The sequence below is a fragment of the Dictyostelium purpureum genome (genome assembly GCF_000190715.1).
Source record: "Dictyostelium purpureum unplaced genomic scaffold DICPUscaffold_304, whole genome shotgun sequence".
Taxonomy (NCBI): Eukaryota; Evosea; class Eumycetozoa; order Dictyosteliales; family Dictyosteliaceae; genus Dictyostelium; species Dictyostelium purpureum.
Window position 1 is genome coordinate 1 of NW_003519640.1, and position 16,128 is coordinate 16,128.

The following is a 16,128-nucleotide window of genomic DNA, read 5'->3' on the forward strand; positions in this document are numbered from 1 at the left end:
ATATTATATATATTTTTTAATTAAAGAAATATTAAAATAAATAAATATTAAAGAAATTATAATGAAAAAGAAAGGGTGTGGTTAATAGGTGCCACAACTTAAAGGAATAGTGTGTGTTAAGTTTTTAATTGTAATATTAAAAAAATTATTAAAAAAATTATAAAAAAAAAAAATTTTAATTAAAATAAATTTTTTTAAAAATTAAAATATTTTATTTTTTTCTTTTTTTTTTGAGTAAAAAAAATAAGTTGGAAACAAATAATTATAATAAAAAAAAATACTTAAAAAAGGTTATTGATTTTTTTTATAATAATAATAATATTATTTTTATATATATTTATAAATATTAATGTGAATTTATTTATTTCTATTATTGAAACACACAAATTTTTCTAACTATTTTCTTTTTTTTTTTTTTTTGATCAACAAAAATATTTTTTTAATTTTTTTCTTTTAAAAATTTTATTTATTTTTTAATTTTTTTTTTTATTGAATTTTTGTTTTTTGTCAAAATTTTAAAATTCAATTTAATTTGTTGTAAACAAATAAATAAACAAATCCTTATTTATTGTATTAAACATGTCGAGTTATAATTGTTCGATTTGTTTATCAGGATTTGATGAAGAAGAGAAACCATATAGATTACCATGCTCACATATTTTTCATAAACCATGTGCCACCGATTGGGTACTAAATAAAAAAACATGTCCATGTTGCAGAAAGGAGTTAAAAGGAAATATAGATGAGATATTAACATATGACCATTTGGTTTTATCATTGCTTTTGGAGTTACAAATAAATAATAAAGCCAATAATAATAATAACAATAATAATAATAATAATAATAATAATAATATTAATAATAATAATAATAATAATATAGATAATAATAATAGTAAAAGTAATAGTTCTAATTATATTAGCAATGGCAATAATTCAATAAATAAAACAGTTTTCTCTAAAAATGATAATGAAGAAAAATATTCAAATTATTATTATGAAGATATAATTTCTAAAACAGAAAAAGAAAATGAATTATTAAAAGGGTTGATCAAAGAAGATTTTGGTGAACCAAGCTATAACAATAGATATTATGATAACTATAAAGATTCACCCTATAGTAGTAAAACATCATCATTAAACTCAAGTATTAAAAAGCATTTACAATCACCAGCCCCACCAATAACACCAACAACCACAAACACCACACCAACCTATACACAAACTGTAATTACATCTTTGTCACCATCAATGTCATTTTCTTCAACACCAGCAAACACCTATCATCAAAGAATAACCAAAAGTCCACATCCACATAGAGTTCAGAAACAACCATCCTGTAGCAGATGGACATGCTCATTTTGTTACAACCAAGGTTTTGGTTATAGTGAAATGTATATTTGTTTAGAATGTAATGGTTTCAAACTCTGCAGAAACTGTGTCTTTGAAACCAAAACCCCATCACTACCATCAGTTTCTTTATTAGAGGAACACCATATAGATCGTCATAATCACCCTCTCTTTTGTATGCTTCCTTATGATATTTATAACACACTAGGCGCAAATTGCAACATTTGTCAAACTACAATTAATAGACACACTCATATTTACCATTGCACCACTTGCAAAGACTATGATGTATGTTCTAAATGTTTCAATAAATCAAATATATTGCCCTCTATGCCAATATCAAATAATAATAGACAACTTCCGAACAAATTTTTTTTTTTAAACAAAGAATATGATAGAATCGATAGTCCTTTGTCAATTTATAATACAACTAATTGGTCATGCAGTCTTTGTTTTAGTGCTCACGATGATCCATTAGAATCATTCTTTTCTAATATTGAAGTTAATATTAATATTTGTAGTAATTGTTATTTTATAAAAAACAATAGATATTAAAAATAATAAAAAAAAAAATCAAAATTTTAATTGTTAATTTTTAGTTTAATAATTATTTTGTAAATTAAAATCAAAATTATAACCCCATTATCAAAAATATATTTTCAAATCCAAATTAATTTTTTTTTAAAGAAATTTGGATTTTTTTCAAAATTTTTTATTTTTTTAATTTTTTTTCATTTTTATTTTTTATTTTTCATTTAATAATAAAATGAATAAAATATATAATCACACATTACTAAATCTTTTTAAAAGAAATACTACCATCAGTAGGCTACCATTATATTTAAATAAAAATATTAGTTGTAACCATTTTGTAAAAAAAAATATAACCAATAATAATAATAATAATATCAAAAAATTTTATACAACCTCAACGATTAACTCTTCAAGTAATGACAATAGTAACATAAACAATAATATAAATAACAATAATAAATCAATTGGTATTGATTTTAATAGTGCAAATAAATTATTATTATCTAAACAAAAAGAGTTTATTGATACTTCAAAAATACCACAAGAGCTTTTAGACATTCAAGAAAAAATAATCAAATGTAATGAAAATGAAATCTCAGTAATTGACAGAATGTCAGCAGGACTTTTTCTTTACCAACTTGTTGGTTTATCAAATAAAACACCACATGTAAGCATTGGGTTTATAATATTATGTTTTCTACTTAATATATATAAATTATTTTAATTACTAATTTTTATAAAAAAAAGACATTTAATAAAGATCATTTAGATAAAATTTGGAAATTATTAAATATTAATAAAGATTTAGTTAAAGATAAAGCCATTTATATTGAAATTTTAAATGATCAATTGGGTATAGCTGTATCAAGTAGATATTTATTACCAAGAGTATCAAATACAATTAGAAATGTAATTGAAAAGGTTCAACAATTGGAAGATTCGGGCAGATATGATAAGACAACTCTTTATCAAAAACTTTCAGCATTGACTTCATTGGCCTATAAGGCATCTGCATTATTAGGAATGTGGAAGGAAATGGCCCAATTAAGAAGCAAAATGGCACCAGAAATATTTGAAAGATTACAAGCTTTAAAAGAAATAGATAAAGAACATGACTATGAATCTATATACAAAATTGTTTCAAATCAAGTACCATTTTCATCATTCATTAATCCAATTTCAAGCATTGATCAAGAGAGCGCTCCAATGGACGAAAAGAAATTTAATTCATTTAGAATCTATGATTTTAAATCGTTTGGTTTCAAAAATCTACAAATGAAAACTAAAGATATGGAAGAATCAAAGTCACAATCTGCAATCGAAGAATTTAATTCAAATATAAAAAATATGGAAAATCATACAAAAGATAGAAATGGCTATTTTGTTTCTCGTAATTATTTTATTATCACCATTAATCAGTCACACCCTTTTTATTAACCCTCTTTTTTTTTTTTTATAATTAAAGAAATTAAAGACTCATCAATTTTAGTTTTAGGTAGATCAATTAAATTAACTATTCTTTTCGATACAGATTTTGAAATGATTCATGGTGGTGTGTTAGATGATAGTTTTAGTCAATGCCAACTTTATGGAAGTTATACAGATTTAAATGGAACATTGGTCGAGTCACAATACAACCTAATTATAGATTTCCCAGTTGTCGATGAAAAGCTTTCATTTGCTCAATTAAAAGGCACCCACAGAAAAGTAGAAACAACCACTAAAAATGAAAAAACAATTTACGATATGGATGTTATAATGAATGTAGAAAGAAGACAATTATTTTATGAAAAATCAGAACAATAAAAAAATTTTTTAAAAATATTTATTTTTATTTATTATTATTTGTTTTTATATACCCTATTCAATTTGGCAAATTATACTAAATAGATCATTGTTATATGAACATTTAGTGCCATTTTCACATGGTCCAAGATAATAATAAACTCCGTTACTACTTGGTGTATCATTACATGGCTCTCCCAATAAAGATGGTGGGGTGCAGTACCCATAACCAGTAGCTGAAGCAACACAAAAAGGTTCATCATATTCAAAACATTCTTTTCCTGAAAAACAAACCTTTTTTTTTAATTTTAATAAAATGTGTTAATAATAATAAATTAACTTTTTGAATTTATATATAAATATATTTACCATAGCATTTGTAAAAGAAACCAATACATTTGAAAAGACTAAAAACAAAACCATTAACTTCATTATTTAAATGTTCTAATTGTTACACCTATATTTAAATATATACTTTAAAAAAAAAAATTAATTATTTATACTTTTTTTTTCCTTAGCGAAATTTAAAAAAAACAAAATCCTTTATTTAAAATAGAGATTTTGAAAAAAAAAAAATCAAAATTTCTAAAAAAAAACAATTCTGTCCATAAAACCCAATTTCGAATTTAACTAATTGGTAAATTTGTGGAAGATTATCTCTACTATTAAAACAACACATTTTTAAATATTTATTACTATATTTATTATGACTATTTTTATCCCTTTTTTATTATTATTATTTTTATTATTATTTTTATTATTTTTTTTTTTTTTTTATAAAAAAATAATTTTTTTTTATTTTAATTTTTTAATTTTTATTTTTTTTTTTTTATTTTTTTTATAATTTTTAAATTAAATCTTTTCAATATTTAATATTAAAAAAAAAAAAGATAATAATATAATAATTGTTTCTCATTTTTTTATTTTAATATTTATTTTAAATATTAAAAAAATATTAAATTAAAATGTCGCAACAGCAACAATCATTACCATCCTCACCACCCATAGTGGTCCCAACAACCACAACCAATACAGAAACAAATACACCATATATAAGTTCATTTGCATCATCACCATCATCTACTGTTGGACTTCCAAGTGGCTCAATGACACCATCAAATATTACACAACAACAAACCAATAATAATAATAATAATAACAATAATAGTAATAATTCATTTGAATCAATTTTAGAAACATGGAAATCATTTAATATTGATAAGAAAAAGAATGATTTTAGCGATAATGTTACACAAATTGGTGCATTAAAAGATGACTGTTTGAAATCTAGAAAAGTATTAGCTAAACAAACTCAAGACTTTAAAAAACTAGCAGACGACGAAAAGATTAAACAATTTGGTGCACTATTAAAGCTTTATCAAGAAGAAGTAGATAAATTAACAAAAAGAAGCAAATTTTCAGAAACTGTATTTCTTAGTGTTTATAAGGATCTAAATGAACTAAGTGACCCAGTACCAGCATTATCTGCAGCTCTAGAAGAGTATGGTAGAGTTGACAACACTACTAAATTAGAGCTTGAAAACAAGAAGCTTCAAATGCAACTAGACGATTTCAAAAAGGAATTTCAAGAGATTCAAAACCAAGAAGTCACAATTCGTAGATTAGAAGATAAAATTAAAGATTATGAACACCGTTCTGAATCTGCAGCTATGGAAAAAATTCAAAATCGTGAACTAGAATTGAAACAAGAATTTAATGAAAAGCTACAACAATCTAAACAGAAAGAACAATCACTTCAAAAAAGAAATGAACAACTACAAGATGAATTAACTAAACTATCAATTTCACAAAATGAAATTCAAAATCAATTATTAGATAATAAAACTAAATATGGTAAGTTATTATTATTACTATTTTTATTAAAAAAACATAAATTTTATATTAATATTTTATTATTTTTTTTTATAAAAAAGAGGATGAATTACAATCAAAACAATCAGAAATTGAAATGTTATCAACAGAGTTTGAAAGAGTTTCAAATAAGTTATCAACATTACAAAGAGAAAATTTATCAATTAGAGAAGAATCAGTACATGAAAAAAACTCATTACAACCAATGGTAAAGAGAGTTGCTGATTTAGAATTAGAAATGTTACAAAAAGAAACTGAAATCTCAAAACTTTCTGATCAAATCTCTGAATTAAAACAACAAATCAATGTAGAAAAAGACTCTACCAGTAACTTTTCAAGACTTTACGAAGTAGAAAAAGAAAAGGTCGAAAAATTAGATAAATACATTCAAAACAATCCATCACCTGTCGAGTTTGAAAAGATTAAAAAAGAACTGGAAGCACTTCAAGCCATTGTAGGTCAAGAAGAAATAACACAAAATAACTCTGCCGATAGCAAACTATTAAAAGATAAGAATAGACAATTAGAAAATGAATTAACTCGTCTTCGTTTGTTAACAAGTAATTTTGAAGTTGATGTAAATGAAAAGAATTTGGCAATTGAAGAGCTACAACGTATTAAAGAGGAGCAACTTTTATTAATTCAAAGATTAGAAGATGATTTATCAACTAGAAATACTGGTAATGGTGGTAGCATTAACAACAACATTAACAGCAGTAGCAACGCTATTGGAGGAAATGCAGGTACTCTTGTTTATCAACAATCAAACTCAAGTAGTCAAAGTAACTTAAGAAGTTCATCTGGTGATATCTCTGATCTCTTACCAATGCCAGGTGCCAGTAGCAATAATAGTAGTAATGTTATAACATCGAACCCAATAACAAGCCCAACCAACCAATCATTAAATATTTCAAGTGGTGGTAAAGATGATAAAATGTTAGAAATTGTAATTGGTCAAAGAGATAGATTCAAAGCTAAAATCGATGAATTAGGTATTGAAAAGAGTAAACTTGAAAAGCAATTGGAAACCAGTCGTCAAGAAACCCAATCTCTTAAAAACGATAATATTAAACTTTACGAAAAGATTAGATTTTTACAATCCTACGATAAAAATAAAAGTGGTGGTAATAATAGTGGTAGTATAAATATTGGTGCCGGCGGTAAAAGATCAAGCAACAGAGATACCTATGATATTGAAAGAGGAGTCGATGTATCTAGTGGTAGCAATAATGGAGGTCCAGAAACAGAAGAAAGATATGGTAAACTTTACGAAGAATCAATCAACCCATTCCTTTCATTTAATAAAAAAGAGAAATATCGTAGATATAAAGAAATGAATACTGCCGAACGTGTAATATTAAATAGTTCAAGATTTTTCCTCTCAAATAAATATAGTCGTCTCTTTTTATTCATATACTCAATTTTATTACATTTAATGGTTTTCGCAACTTTATATAGATTAGCAACCATCACAACTGAACAACACTATGATAATAATGGTAATGTTCATGCCACTCCATCTCTACCAAATCAAAAACCAATTTCAAATTCAATTTCGTTTGATAAATAATTTTATTTTTAAAATAATAATAAAAGTAATAAAAACAATATTTATAATTTTATTAATAATATTAATAAAAATAATAATATTAAATTAATAATAAACTAATAATAAAATTACTATAAAAAAAAATTACTAAAAAAAAAAAAAAAAATTATGTAATTTATAAAATTTTCTCCATTTGAATTTTAATAAAATATTTGTACCTTCATTTATAGAATTATTTTAATTATTATCTTTATAATAATATACTCAATTAAAATAAAATATGAATCTATTAACATATAAAAAAATATAAATAAAAAAAAAATAAAAAATAAAAAAAAATATATAACCAATTTTATTTTTTAATTATAAAATTATATTTAATTTAATTTATAAAATTGGTTTCTTAAAAATTAAAAAAAAAATATTTTAAACTGGTTGAAAAAATTTGTGTAAGAAAAGAAAAAAATCATTATTATTTTGATTTTTTTTTTAAAATAAAATTTTATTTTTTTTTTGATATTTTTACGTTATAAATTTGTTTTTTTTTTTTTTTTGTTTCTTTTTTTTATTCACACACAAACAAAAGAAATCGTATAAAAAAGGGTATGTGTAGAATAATATTATAGTTTCTTATATTTTTTATTATATTATTGTTTTATATTTATTTGTTATTCCATTTGTCAGTATTATTTGTTATTAGATATTTTTTTTTAATAATTTAAAACTTTTTTTGGGTTGTGTTTTTGTGGGGTATTATTAAACATATTTTTTAAATACTTCATATATTTTTTTGTTTCTATATATAACATTTTTAATATGTACCACACTCAAAAAAAAATTAAAAAAAATATTAAAAAAAATAAAATATAAAAAAAATGTTTAAATTAATTTAATTTTTATTATTTTTTTCTTTATTTTAAAATTTTCTTTTATTTAAATTTAAAATTTTTTTTTTTTTCATTTCTTATATTTTATTATTGCATCACTATTCACACAATAAATAAATAATTGTTTTATTTTATTTTAAAATCTTTTTCTCATTTAAAAAATATATATTTTACCAAAATATTAATATTTTTTTTTTTGTTCTTCATTAGGTTTATATATAAATCAAAATTATTATAAATTTATTTTTTTTAGAACTTTAAATTTCTTACAGCTTTAAACTTTCAAATTTTTTTTAATCCAACCACTACAACTTATCAACTTTGTCAAAGACATATTATGTCTACCCTAATATTAAAATCCAATACGGACACTAACTTTTTTAGTAGTAGTAGTAGTAATAACAACAGTAATAAAACTACTACTACTCAATCTAATGATGAATCCTCCTCTTCATTATTATCCTCCTCCTCGCCATCAACAATTGTATCATTAATGAATCAAATTAATGGTACCCTCTCTGGCGAAGTCAATGACCCTTCAACTCTTTCATTGGCTCCATTAACCCAAATGATGTCTTTCGCTGCCTTAGCCCCATCCACTTCAGAATTCGTAAGATTTGCCATTAAACACAAGTCATATTCCTGATGAGGCTATTAATTTAGCCCAAGGCACCATGGAATCATCTTTAGTAAACAATAACGACTTGATTGAATTACGTAGAACACCTGGAGAAAGTAATTCATTAAACCCAAATGATGTTGTTATTGTCGATGATTTCAGACCAGGATCGAATCAAACAATTGTCCCAATTGTATTGTCCCATTCAACAAAAGTACCAGACCCAGCTGACGCAGAAGTTTCACGTTTATTACAATTAAAATCTTCACTCTCTCGTACTGTTACTGTTGATGGTTATGTCTTTAGGGAAGTTTTTGATCCTGACCAGGATGAGGGATGCAAACAAGCTCTTCAATTGTACTCTCAAAGTTTCTTTGAACCAACAGAGCCTTCAGTTAACCATATCGCCAATTTAGCTAGATCCCATTTTTATCGTATATTAATTATGGAAGATGAAAATCAAAAAGTTTTAGCTTGTGCATTTGTAAGTAACTTATTTTTAAACCACTAAATTCATTAGATACTAATATTAATTTTTATTTACTATTTTATTAGATTGTTGAAATTCACGAATACAAATGTTATCATATCGACTATTTATGTGTTAGACCAGATTCCAGAGGTGGTGGTCTTGGTGGTAAATTCTTTAAACAACTATCCAACTATTTGCGTACTGAACAAAGATATCTCATGATTACTTTGGAAAGTGAAACTAAAATGGTTGGTTGGTATTTAAAGCAATCATGTCTACACCTCAATGTTATGAGTGACCAATTTACTGACGAAACTGGTGAAACTCTCTACTGGTGGTTATTAATCGTTCCATTAGGTAAAGTAATCGATGACAACTCTGACTCTGATACTGATTCTGATGAACCATTGTCATCAGTATCTGCTTTGCCACCTGCTTCTCTTAGTCTCAAGAAAAGAAGTAAATCTTATATCCTCCACAATGGCTCCATCTTTTATGAATTCAACCAATATACTCTAAAAACAATTGTTACTGCTGTTAAATCTCTTTTATTATTTGTTTCTGTTAAAAAATAGAATCTCTATTTTAATAACTAAACATTTGACAAAAGATGACATCTCCTCAAAATCAAAACACAAGACTTGCCTTCAAACCTCGCAATTCTGACCAAAAAAAAAATAAAAACTAAAAAAAACCAAAAAATAAAAACTAAAAAATCTTTTTTTTTTTTTCACAAAATAATTTTATATATTTTATTATTTCATTTTATTTTATTTTTATATCTTTTTATTTAGTTTTATAATAAGATTTCTTTTTTTAAATTTGAGGTAATTCTGCAACGTATTCTTTTTTTTTTTTTTTTTAATTTTTTTAAATTTTTTTTTAATTTTTTGTTTTTTTTATTTTTTTAATTTTATTTTTTTTTAAAAAGTGTGTGTAGTTTTATTTTTTAATAATTTGGAATAATTTTAAATATTAATTAATAATATATATATATAAATATTATGGTATGGTATATTTTTAAAAAGAATATAGCATTATAATAATAATAAATAAATAATGATAAAGAAAATATAGTTCTTTTTTTTATATATCAAAAAAAGACGATATAAATTATTATTTTAGGTCATAGCATAGTTTATTAACATAGTTTTTTTAAAATCAATAGGCTAGTATATTTGAATCATATGAAGATGAAATAAAACAATCATTTAAGCAATTTGATACCATTGCAGCTGGTTTTCAACATTTACCTACTGGTATGAGTTATATAAATAAGCAAATATAATAATGATAAATAACAAATAATGAAAAATAATAAATAATAAATAACAAATAATAATAATAGATAATAAGAAGTAAATAATATTAATAATTTTTATTTTTTTTATAGATCAAAAACCAGCCGAGTTAGAAAAATTAGAAAATTTATTATCAAATATTGAAAGTAATTTGTCAAGTCTAAATTTAGAATCAAATAGAACAGGTAAATCCACACAACAATACTTTACACAATTTTATCAAGCAAAAAGAAGCTTTCAACAATATAAAGATAAATATCAAAATGAGAAAAATTATGCAGATCTCATCCCATCACATCATGACTTTAATACATCAGCATCACAATCACAGCGTGACCGTGTTTCTAGAGGTAATAAAACATTAGAGAATGGTATTCAAATGATTAGGATGGCGAATGATCAAGTTAGAGAGGATAAAGTCATGGCAGAGAAAACTTTAAATGAATTAGCGGTTCAAAAGGAACGTTTAATTGGTTTTGAAAAGAAATTTGACTCAATCGATGGATTTTTGGATAAATCTAAAAAACTTATTGCTCAGATGACAAGAAGAGCTATGGCAAATAAATTCATTATGGTTGGTATTATTTTAATATTATTAGTTGCTATTATTTTATTGGTTTGGTTGAAATTTGCAAGACATTCCAGCAATACAGATTCATCACATGAAATTTCCTCCTCAAGCCACGAAACATTAGCCCCCTCATCAACCCCATCATCAACTCCATCATTAACTCCATCATCAACACCAAATCCTACAACAACCCCCTCAACTGAAACACCAAGTACAACAACAGCCTAAAAAATAAATATAAAACAAATCCAAACTAATACACCAATATAATATTACGCAATTTTAAAAACCACTACTTCCCACCCCCCTCAATAATACCCTCTTGTGCTATATAAAACAAAATAAAAAAACTAATATAAATAAATCTTAAAAAACGATTTTTTAAAAAAATAATAATATTTATATTAATTGTTATTTTATTTTCAAAAAACACTAATATTTAAAACCATCCCAAATAAAAATTTGGGTAAAACTTTAATTTTTAAATAAAATTTTAAACATAAAAATTAAATAAAATATTTATTGTTAATTATTATAATTGATACAAACTAGTTTTTATTATTTATTATATTATTATTTATTATCAACATTATCAATAGCGTTGCTTAATAACATTTGTTTTTTATATTCTGGATGTGGTGCTAAAGTTTTATAGAAAACCAATAATAAAATAACAGCTGTTAAAGTTAAACCAGCAGTTGCTAAAAAGAGAACCATACCTTGACTACCTGTAGAATCCCAAATAGCTTCAGCCCAAATTGGACCAACCATTCTGGCTAATGAACCACCAGCAGTTAACCAACCCATTTTAGTACCAACTGTTGGGGAATTAGGATTTAAAATTTTACTGAAGATTGCATAAACTAATGATGAGGCAATTGGGTAGCCGACAGATACAAAGAAAGTACCAATGAAGAGTTGGACCTTTGGTAAAATAGTTTCTTTACCTAATGGGTGATTATAATTAGTTAAAATGATAAGAGCAACAAACAAGTTTATGAAGCCAAAAATAGCAGTTTTTCTATCTTCAATCTTTTTAATGAATGGACGCGAAATGATAATGAAAACAACAATACTGAGAATACCTGAGCCACCCAAAATAAGGCCATTTGGTATCTTCTCCCAGCCATAATATTGCTTGGTCATAATAGTGAGAATAGTTTCGAATACTGCAAAAATTGAAATAACAACAGCAAATAAATAAATTGAAAGGATAATTGGGAAAATTGCTTGTTCTTGGTTTGGTTTTTGATTGTCTAATCCCTGCTCATCATCTAATAAACCTCTTGATTCTTCTTGCTTTGGGGCATTTCTCTTCTTTAAATCTCTACAATCCTTAAATAAGAAAACAACAACAAGGATATTGATGACTGCAATTAAAACTTGGAGATAACCTGGAGCTGTATAACCGTTTACAACCAATCCTTTTATATGAAAATTAATGAAATTTAAGACTGTTCCGATAATTGGGCCCAATACAAAACCAACACCTTGAGCACCACTCATTTTCGACATTACTATAGTTTTATTTTCCAATGTTGCCATCTCCGAAGCATAGGCCCTACAAACTGAAACATTACCTGCACCAAAACCAACTATAAATCTAGCTGCTACCATTACACCAACAAATCCCATTGTCTTGAATTCGTATGTTACTGCATAAAGAATTGAACCTATAACAGAAATTGCAATTGATGCTATAAGTGGTTCTCCTGAATTTCTACGATTACTCCATTTACCAAATATTGGTGATCCTATAAACTGTCCCAAACTGTATGATGCTACAATAAAACTGAAATATGTATTATGATTTGGATCGTCATTATATAAATAATCGTACATTGATGGCATAGTTAATGTGAACCCTATGGACTGTAAAAACACCGTCAACACCATCATATTGATCGATCTGTTCTCTTGCTTCTTTCTAACTTCGTCCATAGCTCCTTCATTTGTTTCGTTTATATTAATATATTTTACCGACGACATTTCTTTATCGGATTACTATTTTTTGCTAAAAAATAGTTTTATAGTTTTTTGAAAAAATAAAAAATAAAAAAAAGATTTAAATTTTAAATTTTTTTAAAAAATTATTCCCAAAAGAATTTTTTTTTTATAAAATAATACAAAAAATAAAAAATAAAAAACAATCCACGAGAAATTATTATTATTATTTTGTAACAATAAAACTGTATTTATACACAAACTAAATATTTGTATAACTATGTGTGTGTTAAGTGTGTGTTTGGTGTGTTATAAAAATTAAATTATATTTTCCTACAGCTGAGATATTTAAAAAAAAATTTTAAAAAAAAAATAATAAAAAAAATAAAAAATTAAATAAAATAAAAAAAATAAAATAACAAAAGGACACTTCGAAAAGAAATTTCTTTATAAAATTATTTTATTTTATAGTTAATTATAAAATAAGATAAAAAATAATAAAAAAAAATATATATTTATAAAACTTTGAGTTAATTAATACATTTTCTTTATTTTTTATAATTTTTTTTTTTTTTTATATAGATATGAGTGTGTGAGGTGGTTTGTGAGTTATTTAGTTGTGAGTTATTATTATTTTTTTTTTTTCTTTTTTTTTTACTTTTTTTTTTAAAAAAAAAAAATTAAATAATATTATTTATAGTTATTTTTTGATGATTTAATATTATCTTTTTTTTTTTTTTTTCTTATTTCTTTTTTTTAATCAAGTAATAATAATTGCTTGAGTGAACCTGGAGTTTCAGCGTCGTTTAAGTGAATAGTTGTAAATCTTAAGGCATTTAATAATCCTGGGCATGAGGCAGCGTTGGTTTCTTTTAAGGTTACAATACATCCTTTCATGTCAATGGTTGATTTTTTTACAAAGGCACCTTGTGGATGGATGTGATCGAATAAAATGATGGAGCCAACCATAGCTCTAAGACAAAACATATTAATTTCTTCGTTGGTGAATTTCTTTTTATTAACCATATCGTGACAAACATTAGCCATGGTAGCTAAAGCAGTAGTAACATTTTCTCTTGGGACAGTGGTATCTTGTGAGAGGAATTTAACAGTGGTTTCAGAAAGAACTTTCATCATTGGGGTTGGATAAGCAAAGAATAATGACATTCTGTTTGCTAATTCATCACGAATCTTGATGTTGGCATCTTTTTTAGATAATTTCATTCTGTTAAGAGTACGACGATAATATGAGAAATCGTTTTGAATAGCTGGGTTAACCATCTTGAAATAAAAAAAAAAACAATTAGTATTAATATTAATAATTTGTTTTAAAATAAATATATGGGTGATATTGTGTTGTTACATACCTTGGCATCGTCGAATCTTAAAACAAAATCAAAAATATCAGCGAGTTGTTTAGCAAGGGCTTGTTGGTTTGATAAAGATGATTTTGGATCATTTTTACAGAGAGCAACTAAAAGTTTTGGGAAACAAGTTTCTAATTCTAATGAGAAGTCGTAGAATTCTTGAAGTTGATCGACTGATGGAAGAACTGCTTCCCAAGCAGCATCTTCAGTTTCTGGGCCTGGATTGGTGATAGCCTAATGAAAAAATTATATTAGTATAAAAATTTTTTAAAAAAAAAAAAATCTATAAATAACTCTGGAACGATCTTCAAATTATTTCTTTTTTTTTTTTCTGTTATTATCACATTTTTCGCAATATCTTTCATCTAAATAACCACGTTTCGCTATAATCCTCCTTTATCCAAATGAACTGTGGTTATATTGAATTTTTTAATCCAAAAAAATAAAAAGATATCTTGAGTTGGTATTATTATTTTTAAATATGCTGTTTGTGTGATAATAAAAAAAGAAATAACATTTGAACCCATTTGTTATGTGATTAAAAATCTAATATTTACTCTTCTAATATATTCATTACAACCTGCGTATGCTAAAAGTTTTTCAATGATTGCTGGACCTCTGTTTAAAACTTCACCAACTGTTTTATGAAGTTCTCTTTCGTCATCTGATGGTTGAGCATCTATAAATAAATAAAAAAATGTATTTTTAGTAAAATTTCTAAATTTAACGGATAAAAAAAAAAAATATATAAAAATAAAAAAATAAAAATATGTTTGTATATATAATTAAAAGATAATTACTTTCGAAATCTATAAAAATTTGTTCAGCATGATCTGTACCGTTGATGAAACTGAGTAATTGACCCATTGTATTATTTTATATTACTTTATATATTGTTATTTATATTGATAAAAAAAAAAAAATTGTTTTAACAAATTGTGTTTTTTTATTGGTTTGTGTGGTGTCTATTTATATATTATTTATATAAATCGATATTATATTTGACTAAATTTGGTACAAATTGATTGGTGGTCGACTGAATATTAATCACTCCAAATCAATGAATAAATAAAAGTTATTTTAAAAAAAGAAAATTAAAAACTATTGTTGATATTTGATATTTGATATTTGGTATTTGATATTTTTGTATAATCGAAGAAAAAAAAATATATTTTATAAAAATAAAAATAAAAAAATTGAGGTTAATACATATACTATTATAACACTATTTTTATATATATATAGGTAAGATATTTAATAACTATTTATATTATAATCTCTATAAAAATAAATATTAAAATCTAATCAAAATGAAAATATTTACACTGCTAGTTAATTTATATGTAAAAATAATAATATTATTAAAAATAAAAATAAAAAAATTTAAAAAAAAAAAATTTAAAAAAAATTTAAAAAAAAATAAAAAAAAAAAATTTTAAAAAAAAAAATTGAAAAAAATTAAAAAAAAAAAAAAAATGGATGGAAAAAAATTAAAAAAAAATAATAACAATAATTATTTTTATTTTATTTTAAATATTTTTTTTTCATCGTGATGTTTGATTGTTTGGGTGTGTGTGTATTTGTTTGGGTGTGGTGTATATGTATATGTTTGTGTGTTTAGTTTATTTATTTATTATTTTTTTTTAATTTTTATTTTTTTATGGTTTTTAAAAAAATGATTTGTGGGTGTAATGTGGTTTGTTTTTTAAGTACTTATGAATGTATTGTGTTGAGTGTAGATTATTATTTTTAAAAGTTGTAGTTTTTAAGAATCAAATAATAAAAATCAAATAAAAAGAAAAAAACTAAGATAGATCAATGTTTTTTTTTTATTTTTTATTTTAATTTATTTTAATTTATTTTTATTTTTATTTATT

At 23.9% G+C, this 16,128-nt stretch overlaps 7 protein-coding genes across 7 annotated transcripts; 5 read left to right on the plus strand and 2 right to left on the minus strand.

The window, feature by feature from the left end:
• Positions 1–542: 542 nt before the first annotated feature.
• On the plus strand, positions 543–992 carry DICPUDRAFT_73185 (uncharacterized protein; the record flags this gene model as incomplete). Its single annotated transcript, XM_003291826.1, has 1 exon — positions 543–992. A coding segment is annotated over exon 1 (290 nt), but the record flags the coding sequence as incomplete, so codon positions are not given.
• A 1,427-nt stretch (positions 993–2,419) lies between these two features.
• DICPUDRAFT_8370 (uncharacterized protein) lies at positions 2,420–3,675 on the plus strand (the record flags this gene model as incomplete). The annotated part of the gene is made up of 3 exons (XM_003291827.1): positions 2,420–2,551; positions 2,632–3,274; positions 3,350–3,675. Coding segments are annotated over 3 exons (1,101 nt in total), but the record flags the coding sequence as incomplete, so codon positions are not given.
• Positions 3,676–6,437: 2,762 nt separating this feature from the next.
• On the plus strand, positions 6,438–7,320 carry DICPUDRAFT_92761 (uncharacterized protein). Its single transcript, XM_003291828.1, has one exon. It carries the CDS (start codon positions 6,476–6,478, stop codon positions 7,109–7,111), a length of 636 nt encoding a protein of 211 aa, XP_003291876.1. The 5' UTR covers positions 6,438–6,475; the 3' UTR covers positions 7,112–7,320.
• Positions 7,321–8,314: 994 nt separating this feature from the next.
• On the plus strand, positions 8,315–9,643 carry DICPUDRAFT_156527 (uncharacterized protein; the record flags this gene model as incomplete). The annotated part of the gene is made up of 3 exons (XM_003291829.1): positions 8,315–8,587; positions 8,628–9,080; positions 9,152–9,643. 3 exons carry the CDS (start codon positions 8,315–8,317, stop codon positions 9,641–9,643), a joined length of 1,218 nt encoding a protein of 405 aa, XP_003291877.1.
• Positions 9,644–10,072: 429 nt separating this feature from the next.
• DICPUDRAFT_156528 (uncharacterized protein) lies at positions 10,073–11,168 on the plus strand (the record flags this gene model as incomplete). The annotated part of the gene is made up of 3 exons (XM_003291830.1): positions 10,073–10,075; positions 10,237–10,327; positions 10,462–11,168. 3 exons carry the CDS (start codon positions 10,073–10,075, stop codon positions 11,166–11,168), a joined length of 801 nt encoding a protein of 266 aa, XP_003291878.1.
• A 293-nt stretch (positions 11,169–11,461) lies between these two features.
• DICPUDRAFT_57630 (uncharacterized protein) lies at positions 11,462–13,191 on the minus strand. The gene has a single exon (XM_003291831.1). It carries the CDS (start codon positions 12,927–12,929, stop codon positions 11,514–11,516), a length of 1,416 nt encoding a protein of 471 aa, XP_003291879.1. The 5' UTR covers positions 12,930–13,191; the 3' UTR covers positions 11,462–11,513.
• A 449-nt stretch (positions 13,192–13,640) lies between these two features.
• Positions 13,641–15,118, minus strand: DICPUDRAFT_39723 (uncharacterized protein; the record flags this gene model as incomplete). Its single annotated transcript, XM_003291832.1, has 4 exons — positions 13,641–14,165; positions 14,252–14,485; positions 14,809–14,930; positions 15,052–15,118. The coding sequence occupies 4 exons, from the start codon at positions 15,116–15,118 to the stop codon at positions 13,641–13,643; spliced, it is 948 nt and encodes a 315-aa protein (XP_003291880.1).
• Positions 15,119–16,128: the final 1,010 nt, after the last annotated feature.